Genomic DNA, 20,529 nt, shown 5'->3' on the forward strand with positions numbered 1-20,529 from the left:
ACACCTCGGGTTTTGCCGCCCGACCTGCCACCCTCACCGGCGCCGCCGAACCGGCTGAGAGCGCGGCCGAGAGCGACACCGGCGCTGCTGCAGCGGTGCGGCGAGACGCCGCTTCCCGCAGGGGGCGCCGCCGAGCCGCCGGGGAGGCCGCGGCGGCGGCGGCGGCGCCACCGAGCTGCCCGGCCCGGCCTGCCCCGCCCGGCCCGGCCCGGCCCGGCCCGACCTGCCCGCGTACCCCGGCCGGGCCTCCCCCTACCGCGGGGAACGGCGGGGGCAGGCCCCGCCCCTCGCCCCGCCCCTCCCGCCGAAGGGGCGGGGCTCTCTTGGCAGCGGCTTCCTCGAGACCTCGCTTTCCCCAACGCGCCTGCGCCGTCCGCCGCCGCGCAGGCGCCGTGGGGGCGGGGAGAGGGTCCGGAGTGGAATTGCGGTGGCCGTTCCCGGCGCCGTTCGCCGTTCGCAGCGGGGCGGCGCGGCGGGGATGAGCCTCCGCCCGGCCCGGCCAAGGGGACGCGGGCGGAGGGACGCCGCGCGCCAGGCCGGGCCCCCAGCAGCCCGCTGCCCCTCGCCGCTGCCGGCGGCGTCCCGCAGCCGAGCGGCCGCCGGGCTCGGGGAGCGCCGCTGACCGGAGCCGTCCGCTCGGGCCCTGCTGGCCCCGGGGCGCGGGAGGGGGGCGCGCAGGTAGCGGGGCGGCCGCGCCCCGGCCCGAGCCCCCGGGGGGGCGGGGGCCGTTGGGGCGGCCCGGCCCCCCCCCTCCCCTCCCCTCCCCACCCCCGCGCCGTGGTTCGGCGGGCGAGGGGGGACGCGGCCCGGCGCCCGCGGGGAGGATGGTGAAGCCGCCCCCAGCCCCCGCGCCGGGCCGGGAGGCGGCCGAGCCGAGCCGGGCCCGCGCCGCCAGGGCCGCCCTCCGCAGGGGCTGAGGGGATGATCCGTGCCCCGCGGGGTGGTCGCTAGCGGAAGGATGACCACTCCCGCCCTGCTGCCGCTCTCCGGGCGGAGGCTGCCCCCCCTGAACCTGGGCGCCTCCGCCTTCCCGCACCACAGGGCTACCTTGAGACTCTCCGAAAAATTTATCCTGCTCCTTATTCTTAGTGCCTTCATCACCCTGTGCTTCGGGGCGTTCTTCTTCCTCCCCGACTCCTCGAAGCACAAGCGCTTTGACCTGGGCTTGGAGGATGTGCTCATTCCTCACGTGGACACCAGCAAAGGGGGCAAGAACCTCGGCGGCTTCCTCATCCACGGGCAAGGGCACGACGAGCACCGGCACAGGTAGGTGCCTTCCTCGCCGGTGAGGGAGCGGCGCTGCCGCTGTGGCGGCGAGCCGGGTCCCCGTGGGAGCAGGACCGGGTGGAAGGGAGGGAGGTCCGTGGAAGTAGGTCCTTCCCGTACTGCTGTCGCTCCTCTCTCCGACATCCTCACGTCTTCCCAACGCGTACCAACTTCTGGGCGCTAGCCTTGCGTCCTCCAGCTGCCATATGTAGCTGTGGCTCCGTGTTTTCTTTTCCATCGTGAATTTAGCTTTCTGGCTAGCGAGGGCCGGGAGGGTAAATATGAGCTCTCCTCCAGTGACTGATGTATTTTTCTCGCCCTAGCTAATTCCCTGGGTCAGTCGTGGAAAAAAGGGCATTAAGTTACGGCACTTGTGGAGACAGTATAAGTGACTGAAAAACTGCTGCGTCTTTTCTATAGCTTTTATGTGCTTACTCAAAACAGCTGCTTGTTGCTGAATAGTGTAGCAAGAACTTTGATCTGATGAAGACTTCGTGCTGTGACGCAGAGGCTGTCAGCCTACGATGTGCAGGACACAGAACTAGTGTAGGTGGCATAATTGCCTCTTCTGGCCCTTAAAATCGTTTGTTATAATGTTATTCCAGACAATTGGAGATGCCGGTGGCTAAGTTTCCTTAATTGTGGTTGCCAGTGTAAAGACATTGCAGATAAAATAGTAGTTAAGAGTAATAAGGGTAAACGTCATGCTGTTGATCGCTTTCTGGAGCCACCTAAAGCTTTGTGTGGTGCAAGCCTCTAAATGTTCAAGACTGGGTCATGTGAACTTAAGCCTTCAAAACTGAGATTCAAAAAACTTAAATGAGGGTTTCACAGTATATTTACTTCTAACATACACTAATTGCTTAAATCCTGCCCTAGTGCCTGGATCATAGTGAAGCTGACTGATCTCTTTTTCACTGTCAAAGATGGGTAAAATGTGATGATGACGGGTGGTAAAATATATGTTCTTCAATACTCGAATTAGTAATACAGTGAAATTTAAAGAAAGGTTACTTATGCTGATACTGTTCCTTGAGAACAGTTTAAAATATATCCTATTGACATGATATAAGAATTATTTAAAGATTATTTGTGCTAGATTAAAAGGAGAGGGTATAGTTGCCTCTTTTTATTCATCTGTTCTGAGTTATAAAGACTACCTGAATACCGTGGTATTTTTCCTTAAGGCATCTTTGCTGTTGAATGTCTTGGGGCACTTATCATCAGCTCTTTCTCCCTAACTGAAAGGGCATGGATGCTTAATATTTAACAAGGACTTCTTTTGTCTATGATGTTAATTGCTGGCACGGTTAAATGTAAATGTTGCATAAAACATAGGTTTGGACACTCCCTAATATGCCTTTGAAGTTCTCATCTTTCACTGTCTTTTTTGTGTGATCTTATTTCTTAGCTTTCACAGTCACTCTGGTACGTGCAGTCAAAATCAGGTTCTGAAATAGAAGACAGATGAAACAAAGAGAGGCGTTCAGCAGAAATTTTCAAAACTCCAGCTGTGACTGTTATACCTTGTGTTGCCCAGTAGATGGGCTGTAGAAAAAGGAGTTTGTTGATACTGATAGTTCTGGAGTGATGCTCTTGATTAACCTACTTATGTGGGTCCTTTTCATGTTTCCTCTTTAATTACTGAGGCTACAGCTTTAGTAATGGTATGAAGTGCATGCTACTTTGTCTGTCATGTGTAGATAAGCAGTAACTTGTAACTGTTGGAGCTAAATGCATTTTGCTTGTTTGGGATCTGTTCTTTAAAAGAAGTGGTTATCCTGTCATCAGTTAACTCTCCTATGGTTCCTCCATAAGCTACGGATGTGCGTACCCCCCCCCGCCATGCCCCCCTCCCTCCCAATTGTCCCTGTCATGTACGATTTTTTATGGCCGCCTTTTGGGTTGTTATTTGAGCAAGAATAGATATTATTCCTGTTGTTTTAGCCCTGCAAGCCATTGGATTGCTCCAAGCGTGTCTTAACTACTAAAAAAGCCTGCCTGCTTAACCTGCTTGTAAGACACTTGTGTGAATGCCACAGTATGCATTGTGAAGCAAGGTTATGTGCTTTACTTCTGGAGCGACTTTTTTTGGCTTATTACCACATAGTCTTATCAACAGGCTATTTGCTAGCCGGGTGCTGATGTGGTGACTGTTTTCCATAAAGGAAAGGACAGAAAGGAACTGCTATTTTCAGTGCTGGGTTCCTGCTTCTGGATTGCAGGAACATTGATAGATGGTGTTTTGAGAAAGTAAAGGGTCTTCAGTAGTGAATTCTAGATTACTTGTTATGTCAGTTTGGGATGAAAAATTTTGTTCAGCTTACTATCAAGGAGCAAAGTCAAGCGTCAGCTACTCTATAGGTGATGTTTTTTGGATGGCACTGAGGAGTTATGGTGCAAAAGATCAAGAGAAAATAACCTACTGGTAATACAAGGGAGGAGGCGGTCTAATGTGTGAAGTGTGATGATGGATTGACAAGCTGTCTTTCCAAGAATTGTGGGACTTCAGAAGAAATCAGATGACAGGTCATTCATATGAAGTATACCCTGATCATGAAATGACAGGTGTGTTGATTTAGTGACTAAACGAAAGGGTTTCTTCTGTGAACGCTGGTATTGACCTCTATCAAACAGTAAAAACTACGTATCATGGTTATGCTGCTCCCTTGGTATATAGGCTATAATATTTTAATGCTCATTTTTCCCTACCCCTTAAATTTTGAGCTTTGTAGGCTATTGGAGGATTTTCATATGTCTGTCTTCTAGCAAATATAGCAGTGACGTAGGTAGAGGGTTGTCACGCAGCCATGCTTTAGTGTTGGGTGTACAAACAATGGTTCTCACTGGACCTTCTCTGTATTCCTCATATTGCTTTCCCACCTCTTCCCCTGAGCCCCCTTGACATTCTTGAGTGTTTTTATTATTGTTACAGTGGTTACCCCTTGGCAACATTCACTTTACATCTTCCATTAACCCGTTTTTTTCTTTTTTACCGCTCCTGTCCTTCTTCCCTTCTCCCCTTCCAGACAGAAAAAGCCGGGGGGAAAACTCCCTTCCTGGTAGCCTGTTCAAGATTTACAGTATCCTTGCCTATCATCCAAAGAAAAACAACTTTCTTGTAAGAAGATGGTTAAAATCTGGAATAAAACTGCAATTTATATTTTGGGAAATGGATGGGCTGTAGTGCAAGTTAATACTCATTTTTTAGCTGTTCATTTCATGGGTAAGCTCTTCATGTGCACTTGCAGGATAATGCATGGGGAATGGGTTAGTAATGTTGGAAAGGTGTACCACAAAATTTTGCCTCTGGGAGGAGGGAGAGTGGAAAAGGCTAGTCCAGGACTTGTGAAGATATGTGCATACACATGCTTTTTAAAAATCAATTTCACGTCCCAAAGATGAATTTCTCTCTGTTTCAAACAGAGTATTGCAGAGATTCTGGAACGAGAGCAGCACAGTTTTGAAGACACATCTTGCCAAACAAACTTGTGTGTCACTTAAAATTTGTTACACAGTTTTAGATAACTGTCACTTCTCCCAAACTTCTGCATCTCCCCTGCCACACGAAAACACTTCAGGTGTTTCTCACTACCCAGTTACTTTCCAGCTATCTCAGGTATTTTATTCTTCGGTACCAAGTCTGAAAGATAGCTTTGGAACCAAAGCAAAGCATTCTTATGGTTTCTTGGCATCTAATGTAAATGAGTGAGAATGCAGATGCCCTGTAATCTCCTTGATTTATCAGATTTTTTAAAAATAAGATTATCTGTAATATGGAAATTGAGCAGACTTGTTTCTTTAATGGTGTGTCAAGCAGCTGCTCTTTATATTACTTGACAAAAGTTAAGATCATTTCTGTGGTAAAAGTACATTAATCTTAGAGGCAAGGAATAATGTAATTTTATGAGCTCAAAGCTGTAAAGCCACTTTGTAACAGCAGTTGGACTACTGTTGTGCCAACAATTCAGTTCTTCAGAATTTGCAGAGCTGCATCTTCAGCTGCTAAATTCCTGTGTATTACTTCAAGTCATAATTCCTCCTGTGCTAAAAATACCCACAAACAACCCTCATGTCATCAGATTGATAGCAGGTGCTGCTAATACAACTGACCACCTCAGCTGCCTTGGCCTCTGTGTGTAAGTAGGTATAGTCAGTGTAAATTGTGCCTTTGACTTTGTTTCTGTGAAGCTAAGGAATATTGACTTCTGTGTTATGCAAAGATACAAGCTCAGCAGTCTGATATGACCAGTTGTGGGTCAGCAGCTGATGGCAATAGTCTAAAAGTGCTCTTTCTTCTGATGCTCAATATATGGTTGTCTCTGCGGCAGTAGCAGCTGCTGTCTCTACTCTTAGGAGGTGAAAGTAACAAAAATGATTCTGAAGAGCTTTCACTCTTAATTTCTTCTTTTAAATCCTGCATTTTTTTTTTTAAGAAACATGAAAGGCTTAATATGCTTCTTTTGAATACCTTTATCTTCTCTGGTCTATATGACTTAATTAGCTGTAGTAGAAGTGGGCAGAGGAGATAATTTAATCTCTATTACTCAGTGGGATCAGTGTCTTCTGTCATCCTCTGCCATGCCATCAAGTATAAAAGTGCATAAAACTCTTTGCTCTTCCTTCCCCACCTTCACTTGAGGCACAGCTCATTAGTGCAATTAAGAGTGTTTGCTATTGTGGTTCAGAGAACCTGTTTTTTCCCCTGAAAAATCAGGACCCACTGTAGTGCCTGGGCCCCAGCTCCTACTCTGTCCAATTTTTCGCTGCATGAAATTGAGCCTGTCTTCAGAGCAGACTCCACAGTCTCTGTGGAATGTGGACTCTGAGTTTCAGCTGAGGTGCTTGATCTAGAAGCAAGGGGTTTTTAGGGTGCAACATGCAGGAGATGCAGGTCCTCATGGTGACACCTATGGAGCTGAAGAGGGCAGAAGTAGTGCATTCCAAGTCAGGGCTCGGAAACATCTCGTATGTATAGGGCAAAGAAGTTGTAACTGTCTGGTGTCAGTCTTCAACTGTTGAAGCTATTGCAAGAGCACTGCCCATCTTTGTCTGGAGACTTCCTCAGTTGGGGTTTTTAGTAGCCACATGTCATTCTCTATTCTGGACTCCGTTTTGAGAAGAGGCTTGAGGAAATAGTGTTGATACTTGGAGATTTATAGAAATTTGATTTCCCTTACTTTCCTCTGGAGTCCCCACATTATACCCTTAAACTCAATTTGAATTTCTCCTGAACCTGCTTGTATTATTTCTAAGGTTCTGCTGAAATTAGTACATTATGTTGTAGGCTGAGAAATGCTTTCATCTTCGAATTACGAAATGCAAATTCTAGACCATCTGTCTAGATGTCCTCCCTCCTCCCCCCCATCTGCTGAACAGCCTACATCGTGTGTAGAGTGCTGCTTTCTTCAAGTTATCTTGCTGTACTCCAGTTTGTCAAAGTATTTCCTGTATTATGAAAGAGAGGAGTCGAGAGCTGGTCTTCTCCAGTTCTTATCCTTTCCAGTTAAAAAAAAAAAGTTTTAACTTATTGGTTTTCTGCATGATCTACACTTTGTCTACATGCTGGAAAACAATCAGGCGTGGGAAAACTGCAGAAAGACTGCTGGCTGGATTTAGGCCAGCTGGTGGGTGGGAGGCAGTAGCACTTTGGTTCATTTTGAGTTTTGTAGATTAAAATCTCAAAAGAACTTTAGCATAAATGTGGGTTGCTTGATGATGGTAGCAGTGTAGGCAATAGTAAGCAGCATGGCTAGTTGTGGGCACATTGCACTATAAGAGATCTCCCATCTTCTGATCCTCTCAATTTCCTATAGTAAATACAAACATCTTGATCCTGCTCAGCTAGTTCTGAGTTACGGGGTTTTGCTTCCTTACAACAAATGTATGTAAAACTAGTTACAAGTTTGGTGACATCACGTGTTGTATGTGTACAGGTTTTCATAACAGTTGAACTGAGACTGAATGTGGGCAAAGAGGAAAACTTCTGTAACGCCTTTCTTCTCTTCTTATGTCCTTCCCTAAGAAGCCCATAAAGTCCAAAACATGGTCAGTACTTTTATTCCACCACCCCGCACTTCCACTATTGCAGCTCTCAGTGTTGAGAAGAGTCTGGTCTGATGGGTAGGCAGCTGTTTCTCACAGTAGTTATTGAGGCTAACAAAGTGGGAACTTGAGGACATGTATTTGGCTATAGCTTGTGGGATTTGTTCTTTTCCCTTCTTTTCCAGTTGCAGGCTCAAGTGAGTGCTATCATCTGTCTTAATTCAGTAACTAGATTCTCACTTTATTACTAAAATTCAGAGTTCTGTTGCAAGTTAACTGTTTGTGGGGAGAGGAGTGTTCAACAACCCAACAAGGTAGTAAGGCCAAGAAAGGGGAAAAATAAGTACCTTTCCCCTGCTGCCCCAAACCTTGAAATAAAAAGTCTGAGGGCTCTAAATGTCCTGTATGATTGTAACTTTTCCAAAGTACCTGCGTTTACAATGTAGTTATTTACCTCTTATTTGATCAATACGACTTTTGATATTTGTCTTCAAATTCGACAAACAGGTTTTACTTTATCTTATTGTATTGAGGGTGAATACACTTATTCATGGGGGGGAAATATTGGGAAAAGCTTTGAGAACTGCCGAGTTCTTGTAATATATGTTTGCTCATAAAACTTGTAGGCTTTTGATTCCTTTTGTCTTTATGTTGTTGTCTGATCTAGTGTCCTGCACAGAGCAAATTACGTAGCTTCGTTCATTCACTCAAATAAAGAACTTGTATTATTTAGTATTTGAAGATCTCGAAAAATAAGGGAGATAATTTTTCCTGGTAACTTCCATTCTTTTTTGAGTACCCAACCAGATACGCTGGTGTTTCTAAAATTTAAAAAAAAAAAAAAGAATGAGAAGATATAGGTTATTTATTAACCTTCTTTTCTAAGCTAGAGACTGCTTTTTAAAGGTATCTTTAGCCTTGCCTCCTAAGCAAACAAAGTTTATGTGGCTGTGCCATATGTTCACCTGTAGCGCTCACTGACCCTGTTCTGTTCTCTATTCCCTCTTTCTCCCCTGTAACATCTATCAGCAGCAAAGGGTGACCTGTCAAAATAAGTATGTTTCTGTATCTTGTGCATGTCTCAGCACTGGGTGAAAGAGAAAGACCTTAATTAGGGACAGTGCTGAAGGACGAATCACAGCTATGAGCCCAAGAGTCATTTGTGATACTTGGTCTGCTGCTAGTCAATCTGCACAAGTGAAACTCAGAACCAGCCACAGCACGTGTCCTCTGTTCTTCACTGATCGCTGGAGAAGGGTGGCTGGAAATTAACGCTGTGGCAGGAAAGAGCTGGGTTTTATGGGATGCCAATAGCAATGGGGTGCGTTACCGAGGTGGTAGGAAACATTGGGACAGAAAGCTAAAGGTGATTGATGTCTGAAATATGGGGCTACGTTAGTTCTGCTCCTTACAGGATTTATTTGCCCAAATGTTGAATCATATTTATGATTCTGTCTTGCTGCCTTCATTTTTGTAAATATTCTTACGATGCAAACCCATGAACTGGATTACTTTGCATATGGTATTCAGCATGAGTTTCATTAATGTTTTATGTGCTTTCTTACTTGTTAGTCACCTCTTAAGCCCCCAGAGGATTTTTGTAAATTCTTCCCCAACTCCTTGCCGTAGTGCTGCCATTGAGGCTTACAATGGACAGGTAGCTATTTTCTATGATTCTATTTGAGAGAGCAAGTTTGAGGTTTTCATTTGGTTTAACATTATGTAATCTGATCAGTATGGCATGAGCAAAATTACAGCTTTAAGGGAGTGCATATGATGAAAGTATTTTCTTGTTGTATAAAGATTTAAGAGCTCTTAAATGAGATTATTTTGTGTCTATTAACACCAGCATGCAGAAATGTCATGTTCATATTTAGTGTGTGCTGGTAGCAACTTGGAAGACTTCTGCAAGATGACATTAATCTCAGCTGAGGTTTAGCACTGTAGGTCAGCAAGGCATTTGAAGTTTGCATAGGCAAGCTGCATAAGTAGTTTCTCCCTCTCAGTAATTTGTTACCATTTTTCTCAGGGACCTGCTGACATGTTTTAACTGCTGAAGTGTACAGTCAGGCCGCTTATGAGCAGGTGACTGTCAGTGGTAAATCAAACTAATCTGTTTTACTTTTTTATTGGATCAAACTGAATGTGCTCATAAAGGGTGAGAAAAACATCTCATCTGTGGGAGCCGCATATATCCCTTAAATCCTTCAGTGGGAAGGGGAAGATCACATCTGCCATGTTCTTGCTCTGAATATCCTGCCAGATAAGTAAACTTGTGCTGAATACACTGGGTTGTACTCGTGGTTTAGGTTTGTTGGCTAGTAAGAATAGTTTACAGCATGTGCTGTTTCATCACAGACTTTTCTGGATATGTTGCTATCTTTACAAATGTATTGCATTTTGAGTGCTATTTACTATTTTCCCTATGCAAGTTAGGGGATCTGCTTTTGCTCCAGAATACTTGCATCCTGTATATGTAAAAAATCATAATCCAGAGCTGACTTTCTAGACTGCAAACTTCCTGCTTGTTTTCATTATTTTTATGAAATAAATTTTGCTCTATGCTTTGAAAACAAAACTTGAAAAAACACCCACTTGGTGTGTGTTTTTTCAAACATCCACTCTCTGGGCTTGTTTGAGATGGCAAAAGTGGTGGGAAGGATGCTTCTTAGAGAAGAGAGGAGTTATTTTCCTGGATAAGATACAATATTCTCCCCTCCCCCTGCCCCTGCTTTTTTTTCTTCCACAAAGAAAGAGAAAATTCAATCCTGAAAAAATGATAGTGGGACTAGTTTGAGTAAGAACCATGTTTCTAGTGACCTTTTAAATCTCTTGTTAATCAGGTTTATCTTGGAAACACTGAAGACTGTTTAATTCTAAACTTAATAATTGCAGATGATGCAAGCATGTATCTGTTTTCCCAGTGCTATAATCACACATCCTTAGTTTCCTAAAGGCATCTGTTCTGCTGTCGTTGGCTTCTATTTGAGTGGAAAGTGTTCTCCAAATTATTAAGCAACGCATGTATTGAATTCTGAATTGCAATGCACAGTGTTCTGGAGAAGAAAATACCGCAGAGGGTAAGCGGACTCTTCTGCATCATGGAGTTCTGGTGTTATAAAGGGTATTCAAGGAATTCAAATTTCTACTTTTGTGAATAATTCCACCTTCTAGAGACACTGGAATCCACGACAATTAAAATATTAATGGGTCTGTGAAACAGCCATTTTCCAGTAAATAGCAAAAACCAAAACAAATGAGAAATAGTGCTAAGAATTAAATTTTTAACTTCAGTTTTATCACTATATCGTGCACATTATTTTAACTGGTTGTTACTCTGAACTGTTAAAAATACTGATTTAGGTACTTAAAAACAGTCAAGTGGGATCTATTAACTGTTATACTTGTTAAGTTGGTCCAGATCAGTGCAGTGAAAAGTTCATAGAGTGTGAATGTTTATGCCTGTTTCTGTGAAATGAATTACTAATTCACATCCCAGTGATGGAAGGAAACTTAACTGCACTGCAATAACTGTCACCCTGATAACTGAGAACTTTTTTTTTAGTTTTATATCATGTCTGGGAACTTTCTTATATTGAGGGACTGATACCTTGGTATCCTTCCATAGGTATCTGTATACGTGATATCTATAAACTGCTCAGTGAAGTGGATAATCAGTTGTCACTACTGTCATTTCAATACTTGCATGTGAAACTTTAAAACCAATGTTTAATGAGGTGACATATTCTACTGGAAATTTTTATAAATTAACTTCTGTTATGAACTTGGTTCAGCTTTTTCTTGTAGTGATATTGGTGAACAGAACAATTGAGAATCATTCAAAGTTGTATTGGTAACCAAAGGAAGCTCTTTTATAAAAACACCACCAAACCCACCAAAAAACCCCATCACCCCATCATTCCTGATATTAGTTGATATGAAAAAGAGCAACAAAAAAACAGTGATAGAAGAGAACCTGGAATCTTTCTGGCTGGCTTTTACCCAGTCCTGTGTTGGCATTGCAGCATTTGATAGGTGCTTGCTGGCCAGAGTAGGCGATGGGAACAGTTTATTGACTCAAAGTCAAATGCCTAATGGTGACTTTCGTTCTTGTGTGTGTTTGTGAAACAACAGAATTTTTGAGATTGTGTTACTAACTACTACATGTGAACCCCAGGTCTTTGGTCTGCTCTGGTTTTTATACATCTGTAGTCTTTTAATATGTTTATTTGGGTTTCTATAAATTGCTTGAGCACTAATTTTATTCAGATGGATATGCTATTGCAGTTATGCATAGTCATTTGCTTGACACCCTCTCTCCCCTCTTTAGACGTAATTTTCTCAGAATAGCATCTGGCCATCACACTACTGTGGGACTAGATCATCCAGTCTACTGCTATTACAAAGAAAAATGAGGCTTGACATATTTGTGTCAATTTGGCAAGATGCCTGAATCATTATGCTCAATGAAATATGTGACATTTCAAGTGGTAATGTAACCTGCAGGAACAATTGCAAGAGAAACTTAAGGCACTGCAAAGAAAATGCCACCTTTACTTGGTCTGGGAGGTTCAGATACTGACACGAGTCACCTGATCAATCCCCAGCACAAGATTGTGATTTAGTCCATTAAGGTATTTAATTTTCTTCAAAATTTTTCATACTCTAGAATTTGCTGGTGGTGATCCTGGGAAAATTTAAAGTGCCTTTTGAGTTTAAAAGGAAAAAAACCCAAGTAAATATCTATGGAGTTTCCTTTCCTACAGTAACAAGTAAATAAACCAACAACTAGCCCGAACTCCAAAGTGGTGTGTGTAACTTTTGAGTAAGTTGTAATTACTTGCTGTTCTTTGGTTCGCTAGCAAGTTTGTTTTGAACTGTCATGGGTTCATAGTATGGAATTTTTAGCAAAAAAGCAGACTATGTAATATTGTCTAGTGTTCTAGTAACTAGAAAATATGTGGAAGCATAAAAAAATTAAAATATTCCTTAAATTTGATACTTAACAAATTCATTTTTCTGTCTGACTTCTGTTAATAAGAAAATTCTGGAACCTGTGCAGACTAAGTAGAGTTCTTCCAAGCTGCCTTGAAAAATTGCCTTAAACTGCATCAGCCATAACCTTGCTTTCAGGTGGGTTCAATAATGCTTAAAATAGAATGCCTTTTGAGATTTAGAAAGCCTTATATTTACATCAAACTGTTCAAAAACATTTGTGGCAGACGGGTTTTGGTTTTATATTTTATTTTCAGTTTCTGCTCTACCTCTTCTTTTTATATGATTGGTCACTTATTTTTAGCAATTTGACCCTGCTGTTTTCAGTTCAATGCTCAGCAGTTGAAATAAAACAGGGCTGTGGAGGTGGCAAGTGCCATCCAATGGTTGTGTAGTCCGAGACATCTAAAAAAGCATCACCATCTTCTCTGCTATGTGGAGATGGGAAAGCCGGGAGGGGAGGGAAGGATAGAAGGAGTTGGATGGAAATGTAACGCCGAAGTTTTTCTTATGTTCCTTTATGCCATGCTGTTTTTCAGATCACAGATAGCCTTTGCCCCAACCTTTCTCCCACAAAGGCTAGGTGTGGTCCCGAAACATGTTGTGGTGACAGGTGGCTAACACTGTCTCATCTTCTTTTAACCTATTAAGAATGAGTGAACTTTAACCTCTGAGAAGCAAGAGGAAATAAAAGCCTCCATAAACATTCAGAAATCCTCAAGAAGGGAAGCTACATGAGGCTTTGACAGCCATCTTAAATACCATGTTTTGTGTTCTTTATTTTTTCTCTCATCCCTTCTTTCTGGAATCCAAAATGATGACTGAAGGTGATATAATGTTTATAGGGGAGGGAATTAAGCTTCCATTTCCTAGTCTGAGTGCTTGATTTTGCAGCATCTCTACTTTAGGGTTGGAACGAACTTTCATCTAATATTAACTTCCACGCATGACAGTGGCTGCAAGGATATGACCTTTTGCCACAGCATTAATCTTCAGAAATAGAGTCTCTCTCTAAAATTTCCATGGGTATGTGTTTGACATCTTCTAGCATACACAGAGGTTCCTCAAGCAGGAAATACACAGCGATTATTTTCTGGCTCATGCAGGGAGCCTAGTCCGTTAGGCTATTTACTGAGTATTGATGTGCTTACCAGCTCAGTGAGTCCCTGCTGGCCTGGAAGGTGTAAGGTAGGAAAATATCAACCTCCTTTGATTCTTGGAGTGTGTTGATTCTTGGTCTTGCTGGGTCAACATATTCCAACTCCTCTTTTTTCTCAGATTTTATGCCGCCTTGAGTAAACACTTTTCTCTTGAATTAAGTTAGTGTCTCAGCAATTTCACTCTTTTTCTTACCTTTTGTGGCTTACAGCCATGAGAGTATCTTCTCATAAAGTAACTGTTTTTGGTGGAGCTGAGCCCAAGCTCACACTGGACTTCGGGTTGTAAAGAGTTGAATCTCTTGGTTTGATGATCTTGGGACTGCATGCTTGTTTACTCTGGACCAGTATGTTTGAAACTGTTGGGTCTGAACTTCTCAAAATAAATGTGATTTTGTTGCCTACAGCTGGTGAAGGAGAGAGTTGTGGGTTGTTTTGTAGTTCCAGAGTTTTCATTAGTCAAATCAACAATGTTGTCCTGTTTGAGTCATCTCTTTCTTAATTATGTACTGTTTTATATTATGGATAAAATATTTGTTAGGGATATGACCTCTTTTTCATGAAAGAGGCAAGGAATTTGCAATAATCATTTGAACTAATGAAACGGATTTTAATTTAATCTTAGAAGGATCAAACATATGACTACAACTGTCCATGAGCTGCATTTTGTTGCTGGGAATTTACGGAGTTGACTGCAGTAGTGGTGGAGAAAGAAGAAATTTGACTTTACATGCCGGATGTATATGTGATTGTATTACGCAAATTAACAGAGGAAGATAACACTGTGTACTATGTACTGTTTATAAAGATATCTGAAAAATCTGAGATTCTATTGATGAAGACAATTCAAAGATCAAATTGCTGAGACACTTTATATCCTCAGCTCTTCCATTATTTCAGATTCATGTTCTGGGCTACAGTACTTCTGTGTATTTTCTGTCCTGGTCATGTCAAGAGTAGTTTGTGTCCAACTCATCTGTTGCATACATCTAAAGCCTGTATATGTAGTCTGTAAAACACTTTAATATTAAAGTATTTCACTGATACTGGAAATAGCACTGATAGCTGTTAATCAACGTTTCATTGCTTTAGTTTAATCTGTTAATTTTATCATAGGTTTATGAAAAACATCCATGATAGTTCTAGATGTATATACCAGATGTACTACTATACTAGAGTTCTAGATGTATATACTACTGAAATATTGCTCCTTTGCTGTATTTTGTTTCACTTCTTGTATCCTGACAATATTTTTATTGCAGATGTATATGAACAAAGATCTGCTTAGCAGTTCCCGAAGAATGCCAAGTCATCTTTAGCTGACTTAATTGTAATGTGTAAGAGTAGTTTAATCATTACAATTTCCTCTTTTATACTTTTTTGCATTCTGTTGTGTTTACCATCATGATGCTAACATCCTTACCTTGTTTATGGGTCAGTCATTCCTTAGACTATGTGCTAGATTTTACTAGCCTAGTTGGCTGTCAACAATATTGTTTACTTGGTTGGGAAGACATTGCAATTGGAAAGGTGTCTTTTTCGGAGCGAAGCTTATTGCTCATATTCTCTGCAGTTTGCTTGTATATGAGGAAACTCCACTGCATAATTTGTGGTAATGATATCTACATCCTTGAAGATATTCAGAAGCTGTCTGGATGTGGTCCTGGGCAACCGGCTCTAGGTGGCCCTGCTTGAGCAGGGGGGGTTGGACCAGATGACCTCCAGAGGTCCCTTCTGACCTCAACCTTTCTGTGATGGGGACTGTATTCTCTTCTGATGTGCAAAAACCTGCTTTCCGTATTCATAAATGTACTGAGTAGTGTGAGCCTTGCATTGTTAGTTTTTTTCTTGGGGTGGGGAGTTACTGATCCAGTGTTGCTTTTCTGGCTTTTTTTAAAGGTAAAAAAACCCCCCAAACCCCAATTATCTGTCTCTTGAATCAAAATTGTGTAGTTTATTAGCAGGGTGGATTATTTTAATGTGGAAACTTTTATTAAAAGCACCTGGAAGGCTAAATAATTTGTCACACAGTTGTCTTTCATCCTCTGCTTTATTGACGAGATTAAAGAACTTTGGGAGTAATGAGATACAGTTTTGCTCTGTGGAACAGTGCAGCTTAGACGGTACGTCATGATTTCCAGCTCTTTGTTGCTCTATCTTTAGTTACTATTTTGGCTGATTTGCCAAGTAGAGAGGTATAAAGCTTTGCTGTTCTTTCCTTCTAACCAGTCCCACTGGTGCTGTATGGGGGAAGAACTTTTGTAGAGTATTTCTATTTTAATTAATCCAATATTACTGTTAAAAGTATATCCACACTGCAGTCTGTGTCCTTTTATATGAAATCCTTTTGAATCACAGTATAAGTGCTATATATTGTTTTTTTCCCCTGAAATAAGGAAGGACTGTGTTTAACAACAGAACACTGCCTGCAGCTCCTGTCTGGGTTTTTCTCACGACATGTCACAAAATACCTTCTGAAAGTTATTGATATTCTGAGCCTGAGTTCAAATTATTTTTTTTTTCTGTTATTGCCCCATAATTCTTCCAGTTTCTGTGAAGCAGTACTACATTTTAAACTGCTGCCACATAGAGGGAGGGGAGTGCTGGTGACTAGTGTGATCCTGCCAATCCTGTGGTGCAAGGAGCTGATCTGTGTTTCAGACAAATCAAATGCTACTCCTGTGCCACAGCAAGGCTAATTGACTAGCACCGACACTGTGTTAGCCAGGAGGGTTGTGCATAACTGTTTCTTGGTGGTGAGAGGAGCAAGTCAAGAGAGATTGCTGTAGACCTGTGTTTGGACTAAGCTGCACACCCCTAGTAGTAGTGTTCCCCTGTAATGAAGAGCTCGTATCGGTCTCATATGGTAGATCCCAGGGTTTTCCGCCTCCTCTTCCTCTTCAAGCTCTCTGCCATACAACATGTTAGTGCATGACTTACAGTGCCATGCACGTTGACTACTATTCTTATTTTAAATGCATTGATACACAGGTATCAATTTACCATATAGCTGTATGGTAACAGTTACAGGTGGAGGAGGAAGATAAATTTGAGCAGTACGTGTGAACTTCCAATAGGGTATTTAAAGCACTGTTGCTTCTGGGATGAGCAAAGCAACTCTGGCTGGGTGAGTTAAATAGCATTATGGAAATGTGGTAGCTTGCGTTGACAGAACATCTGTGTGAGGGTAGTCTCTTCCTTAGAGCTCTGTAGGACCTGCCAGAGGGTTTCCCGTGCAGAGAAGTCTAGTACCATCTGCTTACCTGAAAGTGTGCCATCTCTGCGTCTACATTATATGCTAGTTGATGCTTTCACTTTGCAATAGCCTTTCTCTCTTTATGTGTATTTTTGCTGTCAACTTAATTTATTATGTCTATAAATGTCAACAATTGAGAATTTTTAGACTAAGACCATACTAGTATCATGGCTATTGCTTTAAATAGCTAACTTTCTCCAGCTGTTTTTCTTCAGTTGGTGAGAGTTTTGGGGTTTACTGCTGGAGATCAGGCTGCCGAAAAGACTCATGGTGTAAAAGGAGGGAGCTACCATACTTACTTGTGGTACCTCGTTTGAACACAGACATCAGGCAGAAGGCATTGCTTCAGTTAATATAATTCTCATTTTTCCAGTACAGGGGGTGGGAAAAGGGAAAGAAGTACCTGATTAGGAACAGGAACCTGGAGGGGGAAATTGAGCTAGGGCTAGCAGAGGGCCTTGGTGGTGGTGAGGAGCAGCAATTAATTTCTTTCTTTGGAAGCTGGAGATGGGAACTGCACACAGAGCAAAATAAAAGGAGGTGGGATGACTGTGAAATAGTGCCTTTTGCTTTCCTCCCCTTTTTCCCTAAGTAGAAAAAGATCAACGCTGTCTGAGGCGTAAGAAGAGTTGGGCATTGGCTGAGTGAGATATCAAAGACTAATCAGAGTGGGCTTGGGGAGAGGAGACATTTGAAGCAAGTTGGTGCTCATTAAGGCATAAATAAAATTTAGGATGGTAGGGAGTGTTTCTTATCTGATGGAGGAAGCAATATCACTGGGATAAACTAGAGGAGAGGAAACCATACGGCTGAGTGAGGGGATAGAGGTGATGGTGGGGAAGGGAATGACTGGGGTTAATGGCCATGTGAGTGTGTGTGCAGAAAACATGATCTTTATAGCTTGGGCTCTAATCTGAGGTCCCTGAACATGCAGGTCTATAACACCTGAAGCTCGTGTCCTGTTCTGCTGTATCCCCAGCCATTTAATCTTGCATATATCCTTGCCGCAACAGCAGTGTTTGGACAGTCAGCCAGTTAAGAGACCTGATTTGGCCTGAAATGATCAGTGATTTTTTTTCAGCTGGCTCAGCTCACCACTGGCTGACTGGCTTGCTGCCTGGTCTGCTGAGTACCAGCATGAGGAGTAAGGGAGCTTGTTTTTGTAGGGCAACTAAAGCCCTGAAATGTAAAGAATGATTTGCACAAAGATGGTGACCAACACAAGGAATATAGAGTTATAATATCCTTTATTACATAAACCAATATTCCAACTATTATTGTTGATCATGTTGTTAATGCTGCAGTCATACACAACCAACCTTTAACCTAATAAATCAGCAGCATGCACGTGCTAGTTGACTTGTTTCTACAGAACCACTAATTTTCTAGCCATCAGTTACTCACTGCAGCAACACCAGGAAGGCTGTGTTCCTGTGCACTGTCTGGCTGGTGATCAGGAGAGGGGACCTATGTTGATGCTGGGCAACTCTTACCCATCCAGGAATATTCTCTTACCAGTCCACACAGGTGGACTTCTCTACCCTGCGCATACAGTGAAGGCAGTGTCATTTCTGCCCCGACTGGAAGTTGGGTCTGCAGATGGGTCCCCTCTGAGTTTGGCAGAAGAACTTCCCAAAGCTTAACCTGCCACAGCTTGTGCTTGCATTGGTGATCTCTGCTCTAGGTGTTGTGTGGGTTGTCCAGTCAGTTCACTTATCTCACCATGATTTTATCCAACAGTCCTCATTTTCCAGCAGATCCTTGCCTTATTACTGTTGGCTTTGACTGTTTACTTCCGAGCTCTACAGTTAGTTTCATTTCTTGTTATACCAGTCACCTTAAAGCTACAATTTACACATTTGTCTCTGGCAGGCTCTGTTAAGGGAAGGCTGTGTGGACTCATCCGTAGAAGGACGATTGCTCCTGCTTCTTTGTTAGCTTTGGCTGTCATCTGATCCCACCATCAGCTAATTCAGGGAGCTAACCCCGTGCAAAAAAACTCAGAACAAACAAGTGTCTAGGAGAGCACTACCAAGCCCCCAGATAGTCTACTGTGTTAAGACCCTCGATCAGTTCACCAGCCACTGACAAGTGCCAGAGCTGGTGCAAGGTTGAGTGGCAGTAGCTAGGTATTAATCAGCTTAAATATAATGTGAAACTCTAGCTGGAGTCTCTTTTTTTTTTTTTTCCTCCTCTTTCTGCTGCAAGCTGATACGTGTGAAACCCTGTCAAGGTATTTTTCTCTTCCTCTGATGTTGACCTACATAGTAACTGATAGCAGGAGGCTGTCATCCTCTATTGCTCAAATGGTAGAGTTTCTTACGGATGTAAAGCTCCAACCTTGCCATTTTGAATCACTGGGATGTTCAAATGATTGTCATAATTTTTAGTGACTGCTGTTTCTTAGTTTCCTTAAAGAACAACCCCCTACCCCCAAACACAATTCTATACAGCAAATGTCTTTTGGCACCCTATTTTTCCTTTCTGGTGTCCTGAGCTCTGTTCTTAAGGTTACTTGCTTGACACTTTCAAAGTCAGCCAAATATTACTGCTCACAGTTGGTGTGATTAATTTTTTTCTGATTGTTATTTGAAACTGAATAAAACCTATTATTAACAAAATCAAATCAAGTTAACTATATGAAAGTGGGTTAACAGAGGTGTTTTCAAGCAACACAGTTAACAAGCAAAGTTTTCTTGGTCCGTTTTATGGTTTGCTTGGTCTTTTTTTCAAAACAACAGTAGACCAGGAGTTATCTTCTTTCTACTATTGTTCTTCCTAGACTCACATGTTTAGTGTGGGTTTTTTGGTGGATTTTTTTGGCAAATTCTTTTCAAGTATGTCCCCTCTTTTCTTTCATTTTAGAATGAGCTTATGTCCATGTGGAATGTCACAGTAGTGTCATCTGTCCTACCACATGTGAAGAGTGAGGCTGTCCTGTATATTAAGTATAATATTTTTATATTTAGCACTTCCCATTGCAAGGAATTAATGCAGCTTTCTCTGTGACATTCTTACATAGTGATTTCAGCAAGCCATATCTGCTGGAGGAGTGTTTTCACGCTATATCTTGTGAAGGTAAACAGGTAAAATCCTGTTTCTCTTTTGCTTAAGTGTTCTCTCATATATTGTTGTTCCTGTATCTCAGGTGAAATGTTAGGAAATTCTTCAGAGCTTTTTAGTCAAACTAATATTGCACGTTCTGTTATTAGGCTAAATTACCTGAATGAGAGCATGCTATAATTGATATATGTGCTAAGAAATTCCTTTTTTACCATGTGAGTATACAGAAGGAAAAGGAATTTCTCAGCTGGCTAAGGCCCCTACTTAAAACTTGTTCAATTTCTGGAGGCTATTTGGGTCCTCTCAGTCACTTCTGAAGATTTTCTGCATGCCTCCAGGAACTTTTTTCCTCCTCTGGGAGTATCATGTGCGAAAGGGGGGATTTGTAATTCTGGGGGCAAAGAAGATCAGGAAAGAAGGGAGAGCAAGGATGCTGTGTGTAATGCACATATGATTGGAGTTCCTTTGTTGTCACTTCACTCTTGTTTCTGTCCCCATCTCCTCCCAAAATGCCTATACAATCTAAGGTTATGAACCCAGCATCCTGCCTTAGCAGAACTGTCAGGCAATGTAGCTAGTACAGAGGGTGAAGGAGTAGCAAATCAGTACTGTAGTGCAAGCTTCCATAGAGCATATACTGAAACTGTTGCTGGTGTTGTACAAAAAGGAACCTGTGATTCATTTCCTTTAGGTAAAAAATTATGTAAGAATTATATTTAAAAGAAACCACAAACTTTTCACTCCAGA

General features: G+C 42.2%; 1 protein-coding gene across 1 annotated transcript in view; it reads left to right on the top strand.

The window, feature by feature from the left end:
• The first annotated feature begins 880 nt into the window (after positions 1–880).
• MAN1A2 (mannosidase alpha class 1A member 2) overlaps positions 881–20,529 on the top strand; it is a 158,387-nt gene continuing 138,738 nt past the window's right edge. The window contains exon 1 of the mRNA XM_076347531.1: positions 881–1,266. Coding sequence (XP_076203646.1) covers positions 959–1,266 — 308 coding nt within the window. The 5' untranslated portion in view covers positions 881–958. The remainder of the gene's footprint in view (positions 1,267–20,529) is intronic.

The sequence above is a fragment of the Aptenodytes patagonicus genome, chromosome 1, assembly GCF_965638725.1.
Source record: "Aptenodytes patagonicus chromosome 1, bAptPat1.pri.cur, whole genome shotgun sequence".
Taxonomy (NCBI): Eukaryota; Metazoa; Chordata; class Aves; order Sphenisciformes; family Spheniscidae; genus Aptenodytes; species Aptenodytes patagonicus.